Here is a 19,624-nt window from a genome sequence, read left to right as displayed (position 1 = left end):
AAATTAACAGAGAAGAACAAGTGACAAGGAAAAACAGGTGAGAAATTGGGCTGCTTAATATAAAGCATGATGTTTTGCAAATGAGGCCTTTTCAATGCTAGGTGCCAATAATTAGACAAATCTAAGTGGGATTTCGAGCTTCAGATAGAAAACCTGAACAACGTTAGCCAGAGGATCCCTTTGAATCCTTAAATTCTAAGAATTCTCTATTACAATCTGTGTAAGAGGATAGCTAAAAACTCTTCCACACAAACTTACCAAAAGGAGTTTAAGTTAAAGGAGACAAAGGGTTAATGAAGAGAGCGACAGACAATCAGATGGAGCAAAAGTGCAATCTTCTTTTAGATAATAAGAAAAGTCATGAAAACCCATGTACATCACATTGCGAATATGAAAGGAAAATCCATAAGTTTTCTTCTGCTCTCTAAAAATGCATATTCTTTGCCATTTCTCTGATAAAGATGGGGTTAATCAAAGACATTGTACGGGGATAGCGTTTTTCAAACTAAGGTAAGGAAACCCAAGGTCTCTCCTCATTCTTTTAACAAAAGAAGAAAACAGGGAATAACAGGAAGGGTAAAAATAATTTCTTTTGTCCCAGTTATATACATTTGCATGCATGCATATGCATAAGCAATATTGCATCATGATGCCAAATGTATTTTTTACTGTGTATCACATTTTTTTTTTTTGAGACGGAGTCTCGCTCTGTCGCCCAGGCTGGGGTGCAGTGGTGTGTTCTCAGCTCACTGCAAGCTCCGCCTTCCGGGTTCATGCCCTTCTCCTGCCACAGCCTCTCAAGTAGCTGGGACTACAGGCGCCCGCCACCACGCCCAGCTAAATTTTTGTATTTTTTAGTAGAGACGGGATTTCACCATGTTAGCCAGGATGGTCTCGATCTCCTGACCTTGTGATTCGCCCACCTCGGCCTCCCAAAGTGCTGGGATTACAGGCGTGAGCCACCAAATCGGCCTCTGTGTATCACATTTTTAAAAGTTTGAAAAACTAGAATAGAAAAGTTAGAGCAGGCACTTCTGATGAAAAATTATCCAAACTGAATGGAGCTGTGAATTTAAAAAAAACTTTTTTTTTATTTCCATAGGTTATTGGGGAACAGGTGGTGTTTGGTTACATAAGTTCTTTAGTGGTGATTTGTGAGACTTTGGTGCATCCATCACCCGAGCAGTATACACTATACCCTATTTGTAGTCTTTTATCCCTCATCCCCTGCCCACCCTTTCCCTCTAAGACTCCAAAGCCCATTGTATCATTCTTATGCCTTTGCATCCTCATAGCTTAGCTCCCACTGATGAGTGAGAACATATGATGTTTGGTTTTCCATTCCTGAGTCACTTCACTGAGAATACTAGTCTCATCCAGGTTACTGCAAATGTCATTAATTCATTCCTTTTTATGGCTGAGTAGTATTCCATCACATATATATATACACCACAGTTTCTTTATCCACTTGTTGATTAATGGGCATTTGGCCGGGTTCCACATTTTTGCACTTGTGAATTGTGCCGCTATAAACATGCATATGCAAATATCTTTTTGGTATAATGACTTCTTTTCCCCTGGGTAGAGACCCAGTAGTGAATTGTTTTAGGAAGACTCCTATGAGGCTCATAGGAAGCCTAAGCAGAAAGTGAGCCTCATTTCAATGTTCATGCCAGAATGCTCAACAGCCATATTTCTCATAATCTTGCTTGTGTAGTTTATTATGTGCTACATACACTGCCTGGTAATAGTACTTATTTTTACTCGTTACAATATTGTGTCCTTATAACATTATTTTATCAAGAATGATGATAATCATATTTTACACGGCAGAAAAAAAAAAAACAAACACAGTCTCTGGCTCTTATTTCAAGTCTTGATGTTGGCTGACTTTGAGCCTTTTTGGCCTTACCTCAATATCTTCATATGCTTCCTTTTATAGAAAATGAGAAAGAGAAAAGATAGCTGAAGACTTCAGTTTTTAAATTTTATTGTTTTGACTTAGTGGAAAGACAGACCTTTCCTCTCTTAATCTTTCCTGGATATTTGGATCCCAAGGCTAAGAACCAAACATCACTGCCTACCTTGCAGCAGCGAACCCCAGCTGCAGCTGAAATAACTTTGCCGGGAACGAAGAGCCCCTTGGATGCTGGCCTATAAGCCCTGACCTATAATAGTCATCGCAAAGTCACACCCTTCAAGTGGTGATCAACTAAAATCACGTTTCCCCCATGCTCAAAGGGCATGTCTCACTTTCTGTCTTACTGTCATCTTTTATGCATTTGTGAAATACAGGATTCTGCTTGTCTACTGTACTCTTTAGAATATACATCAACATGTATATAAGAAAATTACATCATGGAAATTCATATTTCCAAAGGTCGTCTGGGCTGCCCTTTGAGAACGCTTGGGTGATTTTTTTGTGGTCTAATCATTCAAGTGCACTTGCAGAGCAGGAGAGACTCGGTCTGGCAAGAACGGGACTAAGACTTCCAAAAAGAACAAAGACAACTTATGACTTGCTGGGAGTGACTCAGGTGCTGGCTCTGTGCTCACTGAGTCACAGTTTCTCCATTATTGACAGCATCAGAGGATGCCCTGCTGACAGAGGGGGCCACATTCCAGGCTGCCAGGTCTTTGCTGAGTTGTGAGGGAATGATGCCATTTTCTACATCTGCTGATTTTGTGCTTTGACACAGGGGAAAACTTTCAGAAAGAAAAATCAGAACTGGGTCACAATTAAAGCAACAACTATCTAGTAAGTACCTATTAAGTGCAAAGCATTGTGCAAAGCAATTCAGAACCAACACCTGCTCTTAACAACCTGGCTGTTCGCTAATGCCTGATGAGTGCTAAAACAGAAAGAAAAGACAGCAGGGCATCGGGTGTTCATGGGGGTGGAGATATTTGGGTTCTGGGGTGATAAATAACACTTTCATGCATAAGACAGTTGAGTCTTGAACTAAGAGTAAGATGTACGGAAGACAAAGGAAGGAAAGGACATTTCCAAAGAGGGAAAACAATGTGTACAAAAGTGCAGAGGCAGAAATACACAAGGCCTGTTGGCATGAGTCAAAATAAATATGAAATACTGTTTTTGTAATCTGTATTTTAAATCAAATTTTATAAAAGGAATATATCCTACCCATCCCACAAAACTAATAAGGCTCACACAGCAGACAGGTAGAAGTTAGTTTTTCCCCAGGTCTATGTTCTACAAAATGTATCTTAGAAAATACTCTGATTGGTTGTCTCTCTTTCCCATCACTTTCTTCATGGTTGGTACGCAACCATGACTTCCCACATCTCCTTTACCTGCTTCTGGAATGGAAGATCTTAGTCAACTATAGATTCAGTCAAAAGTTTTATTATTGTATTACACAATACTTCTAAGACCTGTAGATGGTGGAAGAAAAGGCTAAGGTAGAATCTCTATTTTAAGGAAACTTTAGTGAGAAGGACAAAACAATTGGCCCATGAAACTACTAAATAAAATGTTGTCTGATATAATGGGAAGATGAGCCACAGACACTATTTTAATTTGAGGTTTAGAGCTGACACAGTCTATATAGGAACATGTGAACCATATGCTGATACAATTCATGACTCTTCTCAGGACTGCCGCTGACTGTTGCCCAGTCTGGGCACTGCACAAATAAAGCACCAGCAAACCACCAGAGTGAGTTCTCTGCCTTGACATTGGTGTGACGCCATGTTTGGTCGAGGGCGGCATCATTTTCTAATTCTTCAACTTGGAAGGGGCACTCTTTTTGACTTCATCCATCTAGAGGGGATATCTTTCTTTCATTAACTCAAATCCTCTCAGAGGCGATTTGGGGGTTCTGACCTTCCTCTCATGTAAGTAGATATGGCTCTTGATAAACACTTGGCAGATTGCTCAATTTTCTCAGTCTCAGAGATAAATAAACAAGAAACTGCAGAATAGACGGGGCAGAATTAATTTAAGTCAATTGTTTCAGACTTTCTCCTTGTATAAACACCACTAGAATGTTCTGCTTCCCTGCACCCAGCTCAGAGGAGTTCCTCTGAGGGAAGAGGCCCAGCTTACCTCGTTCTCCTGGGGTCCCTGGCACGCCTGCATTTCCGGGGAAGCCTGGTGTGCCTGGGGGTCCTTGTTCACCAGGGGCTCCAGGTGAGCCTGGTCTCCCAGGCTCCCCAGGAGGCCCTTGGACAGTCCGGATGGATGAGGAGTGGCTGGGAATCTGGTTGAGGATGGCAGTGTACCTGGCCATGTGACCTGAGGCACGAAGCATAAAGACAGCATTCAGTGAACTGTCACACAAGGAAAGAGACCGGGGTGTCATTCGTTAAGGCTCCAAACAATTCTGTTAGATACCCACCAAGGGAAAAATTACACCCCTTTGAAATACGTTGATTTCCAGCTTAACATTTTTTATGTTTTACTCTGGATGATATTAAGGGTTGGACTGTTGTCAAGTCGCATCTCATGTGTTTGGAATTCTGCAGCTCACGTCAGCATCTCAATAAACATCATTGAGCAGAAGTTGTAAATTTCATTTTCACCCTCAACATTTATCTGACCCCTAGACCCTCACCCAGCTGCCATTTCTCTAGCAATTACTCCCCAAGTTATTTGTCTTTTCTACAACGCACAAAGCCTCCCCACCCTCTTGCTCACAAATCCCCAGACAAGTGCTCTGTCTCAACTCATCTCTTGGTCATCAAGCTTTTTTTTAGGAACCTTTACTTGAGTCTCATTGGCAGAAACTCCCACTAGCTTTATATTTTTAAAAGATCTGGCACTCTCTCCCACAATCGCTTAACTCAGTTATGTCTGGAAAATATATATACAGATATATGTTACTAATTACAAGTATAAAGTACTTGATATCATGATGTCTCATTTTTCCAACATCATTAGGAGATGAGATTTCCCAACATAAGTGAATTTTCTAGTTTACTATTATTTATCCATTTTGAAATATTTAAAACTAAATAAAAAATAGTAACCATTTCTTCAAGGAATTCACTCTAAAATACATTCAGTGCATTCTTTCCTTAAGCATTAGATTGTCACTGTAACTAGGGATCCCCTCCTGATGACTCAAGGCTATTAGCAGGCACATCCATTGCTGCCTGGGCAGGTGAGATATTTCCTCATTTGCTTTTTCAGCTTCTGCCTTTGACACGGGGTCTGTCCATTATCATTTTCCCAGCTGTCATCACTTTGGCCTTGAATAATTTCCCATGTAACTCTTCCCAGCATAATTCTGATCAACTGTGAACTTAAAAACTAGAGAAGTGAGCTTGTGAGGAATTATTTGCTAACCGAAAAATCCAGTTCTGAGTGGCAGCTGAAGGAATACAGTAAGGAGCCCAGAGGAAACTGAAGTAGTGTTAGGGAAGATCGTTGAGGTGCCAGAAATACAGCCACTGAGTAGGTTGGGCCTGGCTTATCAAGTTGCATGCAACTTTTTTGATTTCCTTCTAGTATATTGACAGGCAGGGCCTTGCTATTTTATGGACTTGTTTAAGTTTTGCTATGTAACCAATCCCTTGCTGACTTCTACTTCCTAGAAGTCAGTCACAAGACTCTGAGAATTTGTAAGGAGAAAAAATTGACTTTGAACCCTTGATTTTTAGGGCACGCTTTAAATAACCAGATATTTACACATGATTTTTATTCTACAGTAGAATAAGACAGCAAGTATCGTGAGATCTTTCTTGTGTTGTGGTCAGTGAGTCATAGTAAGATTTACGCCTTAAGTTTTCTGAAAATAATGATCTGCTCATTTACAATGTACACCTGAAATCAGAAATCTACAAAACAATTCAAGATACAGGTTATTTACAGTATGTCAGTACAAAATGATTAATGTTCAATTTCTCTTTTATAATGTCTTTTTAAAGATCCTATTTTGGCATTAAATTTAAACAGTTATATTTAACTGGTAAATTCTCTCTCACAGACACACACATAGTTTGGGCAATATAAGAGAAAATTAAATAACGTTAAAATATAGGGAGCATGACTACTGTGTCTGAAGTTGGTAGCTTCATACGCTGGTGCCCTGATGTTTTTGCCCTAATGAAAACTCTTCCAAGCCTATGCAGATCTCAACTCCATGCCTCCTCCAGGGTGAGATTTGGATTTATCTCAGAACTAAAGATGGAATTTTGGACTTAGCCAACAGAGCTTTCTTAGATATTTGCAGCGCTCCCTGGCCCAACTCCCAAACTTTCCTGAGTTAAAATGAATGTAACCCCAAGCCAACTAGCCACCTGGGGAATGTCAGCCCTGGAAGCTGGGGTGCCATTGGGTGGGAGGGCTGGACAGCAGAGCTAGGCGAGAGCTGGGTGGGGTTGAGAGAGATAGTTCACCTCTGCTTGGCCTCAGATATTCCTGGAACTGAACAAATTACGGCAAAGAGAAGGGCCTACGCTAGTAACCCTTTGATTAGATTACTGTGATAAAATATATAATCAGTGGGCAGAGGGGAAATGTGCAAAAGTGGTGGGTATCTAAGCAAATGGGCACTGAAATACAGTGCTATCAAAAAGCTCAAGAAAAATGAAGAAATGGGACAGGCATCATATCAAGTTTGTTCTGATGTCATTTTTGGCACAAAGTCCAAATATAGTATCATCTCAAACGTCAGAGCAAGCCTGTCCGTGTGTGTGTTTGTACTTTGGTAAACATCCTAAGAGATAAATGAGAAGACCTTAGGCTAACCAGAAGATAATGGATGTGAAATGGATAAGAAGGAAATATTCATTTAAACCTTGCAAGTTAATAAAAATCAACACCATAAATTGTCTTTCTGAGGTAGCTTCTGAAGATGTAGTCTGGCAGCTTTCAAGTGCTGAACACTTGAGAAAAAATCCTACCCACCTGGAGAGACGAGAAAGGAATAGAAGATTTGATCTGGGCAGTCAAGTTAAATTTACATGGGCAAACAGGCGGTTCTTGGACCGATGACACAAAGGAATCTGGCTTTTGTACCATCGATGTAGAGCTCTAGGGTAATCTGTGATGATCTCTTTGATGGGTCAGTGATGGTCATCTGTAAAGCTTATGTGTCTGCACCAAGACAATGCTTTGGAGTTTTCCTTAGTGGTACGCTCACAGGAAAAGCAAACTCTTCTGGATGAGAGTTTGTTAAGGGGAACAACTTCCGTAACCATTATATACTTACTCTGGATGAGCTGTTCGCATACTTGACGTGCCACTGATCTCACCATGGCTTGAGACTGCAGGTCACCCTGGATGAAAAAAAAGCATACTCCTGACTCAGCTGTAAGCCCAGCCACATTACCAGGACTTCCAGGATGTGGATCTGACTTGCCCCATTGTTCCCATCAGGGATCTTTGGCTCCTAGCAATGGGTGGGTTTGACCACCACGGTGCATGCAGAGAAGGGGTAAGCAATTTGATATTCATGGTTCAAGGATCCTGGGAGTCCTTATTAGATTAACAAGCACAAATAAGTATTTCTAGTCCCATATTCTAAAAAATTTAATAGTTTTGAAACAAACCCATATACATTTAATACCTGATTTATAGCTCTTTAGAGCTTATAAAATACTGCACTTTCTTGAGCAGTGGCTCATTTAATACTAATAGCAACCCAGAGGAAAGGTGTTAAACCCATTTTATAGCTGAATAGCATTAAACACACGGCCCAAGATTTCATAGAGGTAATTGGATGAGCCCAAGGCCACTGCTGTTTCTGCTATAGCCAATGGCACAATTATATTAGCAGCTGCACAATTTCTGGAAGGAGACAGACAACCCCTAAATCAAGCTGACTTCAGTTTTGGGGCCAGTTCTTTGATTCTATGCCTGCCATTGTCTTCCTGGGTGTGAACGCTGGAGCATCAGAAAGCTCAGGAGTGCCATGCTGCCACTTGTCACTTGTATAAAGTTTTTACTTTTCTGAAGCCTTTTCACATCTATTATACAATGTTCTCATCAAATCCACTTCGTAAATTATATGAGAGCGATTCTCTCCATTTTATCCTTAAAGAAATGAGCCCAAATTCATTGACCTGGATGGTAGCAGATATGCAACTAGAAACTAGCTCTCCTGACTCCCAGCCCACAGGGATTTTACCTCTGGAAAACGTGGCCACAGTCTAATGAATTGGGGAAAGGGAGAAACAGGGACTGGTACAATAGCAATGAATAATAATGTTAGTAAGTGACGATCCTTTATCAGGCTTATGCAATGGAAGGGGTGCAATCAGCTGGGGCCAGAAAACAGAGCCACAGGATACTTACCCGCTCTCCTCGTTCCCCCTTTGCCCCAGGGACACCCTGTATGAATGGAAAATTGTCAAGTTACTTATGATATTTCACTTAGTTAAGAGTGATCGTCATGCATCTTTTCTTATTTTATTAAGACATTTTTCTTAGCACCAGTAATTCTGCAGCAAAAATCATTACACAACAACAGAAAATAGACAGCAACCAGTAAGCACAACAAACATAAAAGCTGTTACTCATTCTACCCCTTCGGCTTTTTTACGCAGAGACATGGTATATTTTGGCCACAAAATTTGAATCATGCAGCAATAATACTGCTTCGTAACACATATTTTCACCGAGTAGGTCCTTCGCACCTTTCCACCCTAAACGCCACTCTACGTACTGTACTCAGTATACTGAGGATCCTTTATAATTTATTTCACAAATCTCTGCTGAATAGTTAAATTGTTTCAGTTTTTAAAGGAATATCTCCAAAAGGATAGAAAAGACTGCCTCTCAATTTAGGAGTTCAAGTCAGAGATGAGATTAGTGAAATCCCACAGCTTCACTCTGATTTCTGTGCAGCACGATGCCGCACAATTCTTCCTAAATCTCCCCAATATGGGAGCTCACATTTATGTGAATTCTCAATTGATTTGTTATTTTCTTATGTGGCTTAGCTACTCTTTGGCCCATAAGAAACCTTGCCGTTATTAAAATGCATCTACTTTAAAAATCGTATTTTCAGGGTTTCTCCAGTGAAATTATACATCTAATGAAAAACATGTGTCTTCAGAAGGATTTCATCTTTTTGTTTAAACTCGGAGGCAATGTTCATTGAAAAACATTTTTATAGTCTCGACTGAAAGGAGAGTGAATGGTATTTATTAATGGAATTTGCCACGTTGTCAGACTGTTTCCAGTTGTTATTTCAAACAGGTCCCAAGTCAAACTCGGTATCTTCTTCAAAATCTGTAGTCAGTGAACCATTACCCAAATTCAAACTTCTGGTTTCATCCCATGGTGTGCAGGTAAACTGGCTTCCCAGAAAAAGAAAATGCCCTGACTTGTAGCGTTTGCTGATTTTGGAGGTTTAGTGTTTCTATCATAGCTGATTTCAAGCTACAAATGCTCTGTCACTGAAGATGGAATTGGAAAGGGAAGAGAAATGCATGATTGACTCTCCTGTGCAGATATTTAAGCAGCCCACCCTGGTTCTGTCTTTTCTCCTCTCCTCCCTTGCCCTGCCATGTCTATTCAATACACACACACACACACACACTCACAAACATACACCACATACAGATACCCACACACTTTTTTTTTTTTTTTTAGATGCAGTCTCCCTCTATCTCCCAGACTGGAGTGCAGTGGCACGATCTCAGCTCCCTGCAACCTCTGGCTCCTGAGTTCAAGCGATTCTCTTGCCCCAGCCTCCTGAGTAACTGAGACAACAGGCGCACACCACCACATCTGGCTAACTTTTGTATTTTTAGTAGAGACGGGGTTTCACCATGGTGGCCAGGCTGGTTTCAAACTCTTGACCTCAAGTGATCTGCCCACTTCAGCCTCCCAAAGTGCTGGGATTACAGGAGTAAGCCACCGCATCTGGCCAACACTTTTTTTTTTTTTTAACGTAATGTTAGAATCTTAGTGTTGGGTATATGGGCGTGGTGTTTACTCAAAATTCTTTCAATTTTGTGTGTGTTTAGAAATTTTTTATGCTAATACTTTGGAAAGAATGTAGGACACTGGACCTGCAAACCGGGTTAACTCTCTGAGTTTCTTTGTAAGATGAGGCCACTAAATGACGTGATCTCTGGGGTCTCTTATCAGTCTAACACGCTGTTCTCTCATGATGCGGTCATTATGCAGAAGCAGGGAGCACAAGAAACAGAAACTGATGAAAAATACAAAGTCTGGGCTTCCAAGGGAAGGATTCCAACCTCTACAGAGAAAGAAGATCCTCACAATTTGTGACCTTTATGTGAGTTCCATGAGGCAGTCTGTGTCCAGCTTGTAGACTTCTGTACCCCCACGTCCTAGGATGGTACATGGGAGTGGCAAATTTTCAAAAATCATGTGCTAACTGAATGAGTGAATGGATGGCTGAATTTCACTTCAAGTTTGAATGGCAAGCCAATTTGTGCTTCATTTCAACTACCCTGATTGTAAAAAGGAAAGAAGATGGCCAGGCACAGTGGCTCACGTCTGTAATCCCAGCATTTTGGGAGGACTGCAAAGGCCTTGATCACAATGCAGGTGGACCATGAGGTCAGGAGTTCAAGACCAGCCTGACCAATATGGTGAAACCCCATCTCTACTAAAACTACAAAAATTAGCTGGGCGTGGTGGCGCATGCCTGTGGTGGCACACGCCTGTAGTCCCAGCTGCTCGGGAAGCTGAGGCAGGAGAATCGCTTGAACCTGGAAGGCATTCCATTATAAAACTTTTTTGCAAAAGTAAGATTTGCATAGCACACTCCCGCCCCAGCCCAAATTCTTTTTGGAAATAAATGTACTGACTGTGCCTTCTTCCTTCATTCCTCAGGTTTCACAAACGGACAGATCTCTAAAGAGACCTGTGTGTGATGTTCCCCTTCTTGTGTCCAAGTGTTCTCATTGTTCAGTTCCCACCTATGAGTGAGAACATGCGGTGTTTGGTTTTTCGTCCTTGCAACAGTTTGCTGAGAATGATGGTCTCCAGCTTCATCCACGTCCCTACAAAGGACATGAACTCATCCTTTTTCATGGCTGCATAGTATTCCATGGTGTATATGTGCCACATTTTCTTAATCCAGTCTATCATTGATGGACATTTGGGTTGGTTCCAAGTCTTGGCTATTGTGAATAGTGCTGCAATAAACATACGTGTGCATGTGTCTTTATAGCAGCATGATTTATAATCCTATGGGTATATGCCCACTAATGGGATGACTGGGTCAAATGGTATTTCTAGTTCTAGATCCTTGAGGAATTGCCACACTGTCTTCCACAATGGTTAAACTAGTTTACAGTCCCACCAACAGTGTAAAAATGTTCCTATTTCTCCACATCCTCTCCAGCACCTGTTGTTTCCTGACTTTTTAATGATCACGACTCTAATTGGTGTGAGATGGTATCCCATTGTGGTTTTGATTTGCATTTCTCTGGTGGCCAGTGATGATGAGCATTTTTTCATGTGTCAGTTGGCTGCATAAATATCTTCTTTTGAGAAGTATCTGTTCACATCCTTTGCCCACTTTTTGATTGGGGTTGTTTGTTTTTTTCTTGGAAATTTGATTGAGTTCTTTATAGGGTCTGGATATTAGCCCTTTGTCAGATGAGTAGATTGCAAAAATTTTCTCCCATTCTGTAGGTTGCCTGTTCACTCTGATGGTAGTTTCTTTTGCTGTGCAGAAGCTCTTTAGTTTAATTAGATCCCATTTGTCAATTTTGACTTTCATTGCCACTGCTTTTTGTGTTTTATACATGAAGTCCTTGCCCATGTCTATGTCCTGAATGGTATTGCCTAAGTTTTCTTCTAGGGTTTTTATGGTTTTAGGTCTAACATTTAAGTCTTTAATCCATCTTGAATTAATTTTTGTATAAGGTGTAAGGAAGGCATCCAGTTTCAGCTTTCTACATGTGGCTAGCCAGTTTTCCCAGCACCATTTATTAAATAGAGAATCCTTTCCTTATTTCTTGTTTTTGTCAGGTTTGTCAAAGATCAGATGGTTGTAGATGTGTGGTATTATTTCTGAGGACTCTGTTCTGTTCTGTTCCATTGGTCTATATCTCTTTTGGTACCACTACCATGCTGTTTTGGTTACTGTAGCCTTGTAGTATAGTTTGAAGTCAGGTAGTGTGATGCCTCCAACTTTGTTCTTTTGGCTTAGGATTGTCTTGGCAATGCAGGCTCTTTTTTGGTTCCATATGAAATTTAAAGTCGTTTTTTCCAATTCTGTGAAGAAAGTCATTGGTAGCTTGATGGGGATGGCATTGAATCTATATATTACCTTGGGCAGTATGGCCATTTTCATGATATTGATTCTTCCTATCCTATCCATGAGCATGGAATGTTCTTCCATTTGTTTGTATCCTCTTTTATTTCATTGAGCTGTGGTTTGTAGTGCTCCTTGAAGATGTCCTTCACATCCCTTGTAAGTTGGACTCCTAGGTATTTTATTCTCCTTGAAGCAACTGTGAATGGGAGTTCACTCATGATTTGGCTGTCTGTCTGTTATTGGTGTATAAGAATGCTTGTGATTTTTGCACATTGATTTTGTATCCTGAGACTTTGCTGAAGTTGGTTATCAGCTTAAGGAGATTTTGGGCTAAGATGATGGGGTTTTCTAAATACAAAATCGTGTCATCTGCAAACAGGGACAATTTGACTTCCTCTTTTCCTAATTAAATACCTTTTCTTTCTTTCTCCTGCCAGATTGCCCTGGCCAGAACTTCCAACACTATGTTGAATAGGAGTGATGAGAGGGGGCATCCCTGTCTTGTGCCAGTTTTCAAAGGGAATGCTTCCAGTTTTTGCCCATTCAGTATGATATTGGCTGTCGGTTTGTCATAAATAGCTCTTATTATTTTGAGATACGTCCCATCAATACCTAATTTATTGAAAGTTTTTAGCATGAAGGGCTGTTGAATTTTGTCAAAGGCCTTTTCTCCATCTATTGAGATAATCATGTGGTTTTTGTCTTTGGTTCTGTTTATATGCTAGATTATGTTTATTGATTTGTGTATGTTGAATCAGCCTTGCATCCCAGGGATGAAGTCCACTTGATCATAGTGGATAAGCTTTTTGATGTGCTGCTGGATTCGGTTTGCCAGTATTTTATTGAGCATTTTTGCACTGATGTTCATCAGGGATATTGGTCTAAAATTCTCTTTTTTTGTTGTGTCTCTGCCAGGCTTTGGTATCAGGATGATGCCGGCCTCATAAAATGAGTGAGGGAGGATTCCCTCTTCTTCTATTGATTGGAATAGTTTCAGAAGGAATGGTACCAGTTCCTCCTTGTACCTCTGGTAGAATTCGGCTGCGAATCCATCTGGTCCTGGACTTTTTTTGGTTGGTAGGCTATTAATTATTGCCTCAATTTCAGAGCCTGTTATTGGTCTATTCAGGGATTCAACTTCTTCCTGGTTTAGTCTTGGGAGGGTGTATGTGTCCAGGAATTTATCCATTTCTTCCAGATTTTCTAGTTTATTTGCATAGAGGTGTTTATAGTATTATCTGATGGTAGTTTATATTTCTGTGGTATCGGTGGTGTTATCCCCTTTATCATTTTTTATTGCATCTATTTGATTCTTCTCTCTTTTCTTCTTTATTAGTCTTGCTAGCAGTCTATCAATTTTATCAACCTTTTCAAAAAACCAGCTCCTGGATTCATTTGTTTTTTTAAGGGTTTTTTGTGTCTCTATCTCCTTCAGTTCTGCTCTGATCTTAGTTATTCCTTGCCTTCTGCTAGCTTTTGAATGTGTTTGCTCTTGCTTTTCTAGTTCTTTTAATTGTGATGTTAGGGTGTCAATTTTAGATCTTTCCTGCTTTCTCTTGTGGGCATTTAGTGCGATAAATTTCCCTCTACACACTGCTTTAAATGTGTCTCGGAGATTCTGGTATGTTGTGTCTTTGTTCTCACTGGTTTCAAAGAACATATTTATTTCTGCCTTGATTTTGTTGTTTACCCAGTAGTCATTCAGGAGCAGGTTGTTCAGTTTCCATGTAGTTGTGCAGTTTTGATTGAGTTTCTTAATCCTGAGTTCTAGTTTCATTGCACTGTGGTCTGAGAGACAGTTTGTTATAATTTCTGTTCTTTTACATTTGCTGAGGAGTGCTTTACTTCCAACTATGTGGTCAATTTTGGAATAAGTGTGATGTGGTGCTGAGAAGAATGTATATTCTGTTGATTTGGGGTGGAAAGTTCTGTAGATGTCTATTAGGTCTGCTTGGTGCACAGCTGAGTTCAATTCCTGGATATCCTTGTTAACTTTCTGTCTTGATCTGTCTAATGTTGATAGTGGGGAGTTAAAGTCTCCCATTATTATTGTGTGGGAGTCTAAGTCTCTTTGTAGATCTCTAAGGACTTTTTTTTATGAATCTGGGTGCTCCTGTACTGGGTGCAGTACATATATATTTAGGATAGTTAGCTCTTCTTGTTGAATTGATCCCTTTACCATTATGAAATGACCTTCTTTGTCTCTTTTGATTTTTGTTGGTTCAAAGTCTGTTTTATCAGAGACTAGGATTGCAACCCCTGCCTTTTTTTGTTTTCCATTTGCTTGGTAGATCTTCCTCCATCCCTTAATTTTGAGTCTATGTGTGTCTCTGCGCCTGAGATGGGTCTTCTGAATACAGCACACTGATCCAATTTGCCAGTCTGTGTCTTTTAATTGGAGCATTTAGCCCATTTACATTTAAGGTTAATATTGTTATGTGTGAACTCGATCCTGTCATTATGATGTTAGCTGGTTATTTTACTCGTTAGCTGATGCAGTTTCTTCCTAGCATCGATGGTCTTTGCAATTTGGCATGTTTTTGCAGTGGCTGGTACCGGTTATTCCTTTCCGAGTTTAGTTCTTCCTTCAGGAGCTCTTGTAGGGCAGGCCTGGTGGTGATGAAATCTCTCAGTATTTGCTTGTCTGTAAAGGATTTTATTTCTCCCTCACTTATGAAGCTTAGTTTGACTGGATATGAAATTCTGGGTTGAAAATTCTTTTCTTTAAGAATGTTGAATATTGGCCACCACTCTCTTCTGGCTTGTAGAGTTTCTGCAGAAAGATCCACTGTTAGTCTGATGGGCTTCTCTTTGCGGGTAACCCGACCTTTCTCTCTGACTGCCCTTAACATTTTTTCCTTCTTTTCAACTTTGGTGAATCTGACAATTATGTGTCTCGGAGTTGCTCTTCTCGAGGAGTATCTTTGTGGCATTCTCTGTATTTCCTGAATTTGAATGTTGGCCTGCCTTGCTAGATTGGAGAAGTTCTCCTGGATAATATCATGCAGAGTGTTTTCCAACTTGTTTCCATTCTCCCCGTCACTTTCAGGTACACCAGTCAGACATAGATTTGGTCTTTTCACATAGTCCCATATTTCTTGGAGGCTTTGTTCATTTCTTTTTACTCTTTTTAATCTAAACTTCTCGCTTCATTTCATTCATTTGATCTTCAATCACTGATACCCTTTCTTCCAGTTGATGGAATTGGCTACTGAAGCTCGTGCATGTGTCATGTAGTTCTCATGCCATGGTTTTCAGCTCCATTGGGTCATTTAAGGACTTCTCTACACTGGTTATTCTAGTTAGCCACTCGTCTAATCTTTTTTCAAGATTTTTAGCTTCTCTGCGATAGGTTCGAACTTCCTCCTTTAGCTCGGAGAAGTTTGATCGTCTGAAGCCTTCTTCTCTCAACTCGTCAAAGTCATTCTCCATCCAGCTTTGTTCTTTTGCTGGCAAGGAGCTGCGTTCCTTTGGAGGGGGAGAGGCACTCTGATTTTTAGAATTTTCCAGCTTTTCTGCTCTGTTTTTTCCCCATCTTTGTGGTTTTATCTACGTTTGGCCTTTGATGATGGTGACATACAGATGGGGTTTCGGTGTGGATGTCCTTTCTGTTTGTTAGTTTTCCTTCTAACAGTCAGGACCCTCAGCTGCAGGTCTGTTGGAGTTTGCTGGAGGTCCACTCCAGACCCTGTTTGCCTGGGTTTCAGCAGCAGAGGCTTCAAGAACAGCAAATATTGCTGAACAGCAAATGTTGCTGCCTGATTGTTCCTCTGGAAGCTTCATCTCAGATGGGTACCTGGCAGTGTGAGGTGTCATTCTGCCCCTACTCAGGGGTGCCTCCCAGTTAGGCTACTTGGGGGTCAGGGACCCACTTGAGGAGGCAGTCTGTCCGTTCTCAGATCTCAAACTCCATGCTGGGAGAACGACTACTCTTTTCAAAGCTGTCAGAAAGGGACATTTAAGTCTGCAGAGGTTTCTGCTGCCTTTTGATAGGCTATGCCCTACCCCTAGAGGTGGAGTCTATAGAGGCAGGCAGGCCTCCTTGAGCTGCGGTGGGCTCCACCCACTTCAAGCTTCCTGGCCGCTTTGTTTACCTACTGAAGCCTCAGCAATGGCGGGTGCCCCTCCCCCAGCCTCGCTGCCGCCTTGCAGCTCGATCTCAGACTGCTGTGCTAGCAATGATCGAGGCTCCATGCGCGTGGGACCCTCTGAGCCAGGTGCAGGATATAATCTCCTGGTGTGCCGTTTGCTAAGACCGTTGGACAAGTGCAGTATTAGGGTAGGAGTGATCTGATTTTCCAGGTGCCATCTGTTACTACTTCCCTTGGCTAGGAAACAGAATTACCTGACCCCCTGTGCTTCCCAGGTGAGGCGATGCCTTGCCCTGCTTCAGCTCATGTTCCGTGGGCTACACCCACTGTCCTGCCCGCACTGTCCAACAAGCCCCAGTGAGATGAACCCAGTACCTCAGTTGGAAAAGCAAAAATCACCTGTCTTCTGTGTTGCTCACGCTTGGAGCTGTAGCCTGGAACTGTTCCTATTTGGCCGTCTTGGAACCGCCCCAATTCATTTAATTCTTATAACACTCCTATACGATTAACTTATTTAGTGCTTATAATACTCCTATAAGATTAACTCATTCATTCTTTATAACAACCCTATATTATTCCCATTTTCCAGATATGGAAAATGAGGAACTAAGAGGTCAGGTCACTTGCTCAAGGCCATGCAATAAGGAAGTGAAAAAACTGGGGACCTGAACCTAAATTGTGGGCTCCAGAATCCACACACATCCCGAGTACACTCTACCGCTCTGTTGAAAGAGAACTCTGCTCAGCAATTCTGCCAGCTCGTATCTTCTATTCCAGGGAAGATAATATTTTCTCAATTAAAATAAAGCAAAACAAGCAAACATACCATGCCTAAAGCCTAACTCTAGTAATTCAGAATTAGGTTGCAACTTGCGTCATTTTTTAGAAAATCTATTTTATCTTGAATAACTTTATTTCTGCACCAATACATTTTTTGACAGTTTTCCTGCTATTCTTGCTATCATTTATTAAACTGGCTTGTTTGAAAATGTTTCAAATCTAGAGAATGCAATTATAGTGCAAACCTGATTGACATGGTAAATGCAGAGCATCAGCTGTTGGCACCTTTTGGTATGTAGGGATGGATGTGTTTAATTGGGCTTGAAATTCCTCAAACTCAGTCTCATGATGCTGGTTATTAAGTAGCCAAAGGGTGCAGCTGGGCGGTCTCAGTGAAAGATCTTTTTAATGAAATATCTGTATGGCAAGACATTTTTTTTTATTCCAACTTTTCTGACATCGTTCCTTTGATTTTTACAAATTAAAACAAAAACAAAATAAAAATTCTTGAGCAAGTGAAGGCCCATAACTCCACCAAAGTATGCTTTGAGGGAAAACACATATTCCCTGCAGATGTAGGCAGGAAAAAGTGGCACACTTTCCTTTAATTTTAGTAGCACTCGAAATGTAAAGAAAGGAAAATACAGTGGCTACATTCATAGATTCACCGAATTTTAGTGCTGGAAGGAACAGGAATGATCTTGTGGTTCAAGTACCACATATTAAAGATGTCTGTTAAACTAAATCAAAACATCTTAGGCTGGCTTGAAATGTCTTCCATGACCTGACCCCTAATCTATAAGAATATTCTTCTAATATGCCTCTAACATGCCTTTGAACATCAGCCTAACTAGAATATAAACGTACCTTCTTTTTTTTTTTTTTTTTTGAGACAGAGTCTTGCTTTGTCTCCCAGGCTGGAGTGCGGTGGTATGATCTCGGCTCACTGCAACCTCCGCCTCCCGGGTTTAAGCGATTCTCATGTCTCAGCTTCTTGGGTAGCTGGGATTACAAGCACCCACCACTACACCCAGTTAATTTTTGTATTTCTTTTTTAGTAGAAACAAGATTTCACCATGTTGGCCAGGGTGGTCTCAAACTCCTGACCTCAAATGATTCGCCTGCCTTGGCCTCCCAAAGTGCTGGGATTACAGGCATAAGCCACCCCACCCAGCCTTCTTTTTTTCTTTTAATAAATACATATTAAGTACTCTCTATGTGTTAGACACTGAGCTGGGGTCTAGGACTCTACACAGGAGTATGATAAAATTTCTGTTCTTAAGGAATTATCCTTTTAGTGGAGAGACAAACATCAATAGTTGAAATGCAGTACCTAACAGCCTGCAAAGGGAGGGGTGGCTTTACACGGGAGATGAGAAGCCTTAAAGAAGGATTTGCCGGGAGCTCACCAAGTGGTGAAAAAGAATGCAGCCCAGTAAGGCAAACGAGCATCCCAAAGAGCATCCTGTAAGTTGTTAGCATCCCCAAAGACAAACGTGTGAAATGGTATGGCATATATTTCGGGAACTTTAAATAATGTATGAGTGAATCCAAGTGAAGGGAGGATGGTAATCCAAGTTGGAAAGGAAAGTAGGGGCCCGTCCTAAAGGGCCATGAGCTCTGTGCTGAACAACTGGGCTCCTTCCTCCAGGGATAAGGAGGAGATTCAAGCCAGACAGTGACATGTGGGAGTTGCACTAAAAGATGTTCTGGCAGCTGGGGAATGGACTAGAACAGGGCTAAAGCAGAGGCCGGGGGGCCAATGAGAGCCTCTCAGGATAGTCTTTGGGAGCAGCGAGCAGGGCCTGAAAGAAAACTGCGGTAGTCGTGATGGAACTAGAGAAAGAATTGAAAAATAGTAAAATGTACAGAGACGGGGTGCTCTGTGTTTGCCTTACGTTTTTCTGCAACTGTCACCTAAGTGATGCAATCTTTCTGTCTCTGTGGGTGAGAATCCTACCCATATTCTAAGATCTCAGCAAAATGGTCTCTCCTTCTGAAGCTGCTACTCCTACCCCTCAGCTTAGGGGTCTCTCTCTTCATGGAGCTTTCAGAGCAACTTCCTTGTCTTTCCCTTAAGGCATTTCACACTTTCTGCCCTTTATTACAGCTTCGTATATAAAAACATCATTCTCTCTGGATTTCTCAACAGTATGGAAAAATGTCTTGAGATCTTTTGTATCCCTCATGACCGCTCCCTACCATTTAATCTTATATGGATTGTGCTCACCCCCTAAATATTTTCAATGAATGAATTAGGAAACTGACATTCTGAAAGGTTAGATGATTTGTGCAAGTGATGTGGCTTACAGCTACTTTGAGTCATGTCAGGGCTACATCAGGAACCCAGGTATCCTGACTTCTAATGCAAAGCTCCGTCAGTGATGTAACCCTGGACCTGTCTACCTGGCTGAACACATGGCCCCAGCAGTAAGCAGCTCCTTCTTTCGTGTGCTTTATCACTCTCTAACAGCTGCAGAGGAAGAACTGTACCTAAGCCAATGCTCAAAACTTAGATAGAAATTAGGACCTCAGCAG

General features: G+C 41.2%; 1 protein-coding gene across 1 annotated transcript in view; it reads right to left on the bottom strand.

The window, feature by feature from the left end:
- COL14A1 (collagen type XIV alpha 1 chain) overlaps positions 1 to 19,624 on the bottom strand; it is a 242,278-nt gene that overhangs the window by 19,710 nt on the left and 202,944 nt on the right. The window contains exons 43-45 of the mRNA XM_025394901.1: positions 8,264 to 8,299; positions 7,179 to 7,245; positions 4,070 to 4,258 (exon numbers count right to left, since the gene is read on the bottom strand). Coding sequence (XP_025250686.1) covers positions 4,070 to 4,258; positions 7,179 to 7,245; positions 8,264 to 8,299 — 292 coding nt within the window. The remainder of the gene's footprint in view (positions 1 to 4,069; positions 4,259 to 7,178; positions 7,246 to 8,263; positions 8,300 to 19,624) is intronic.

Source organism: Theropithecus gelada, chromosome 8 (assembly GCF_003255815.1).
Source record: "Theropithecus gelada isolate Dixy chromosome 8, Tgel_1.0, whole genome shotgun sequence".
Classification (NCBI taxonomy): Eukaryota; Metazoa; Chordata; class Mammalia; order Primates; family Cercopithecidae; genus Theropithecus; species Theropithecus gelada.
The sequence above is the reverse complement of the archived record's forward strand: the minus strand, read 5'-3'. Positions and strand labels throughout refer to the sequence as shown.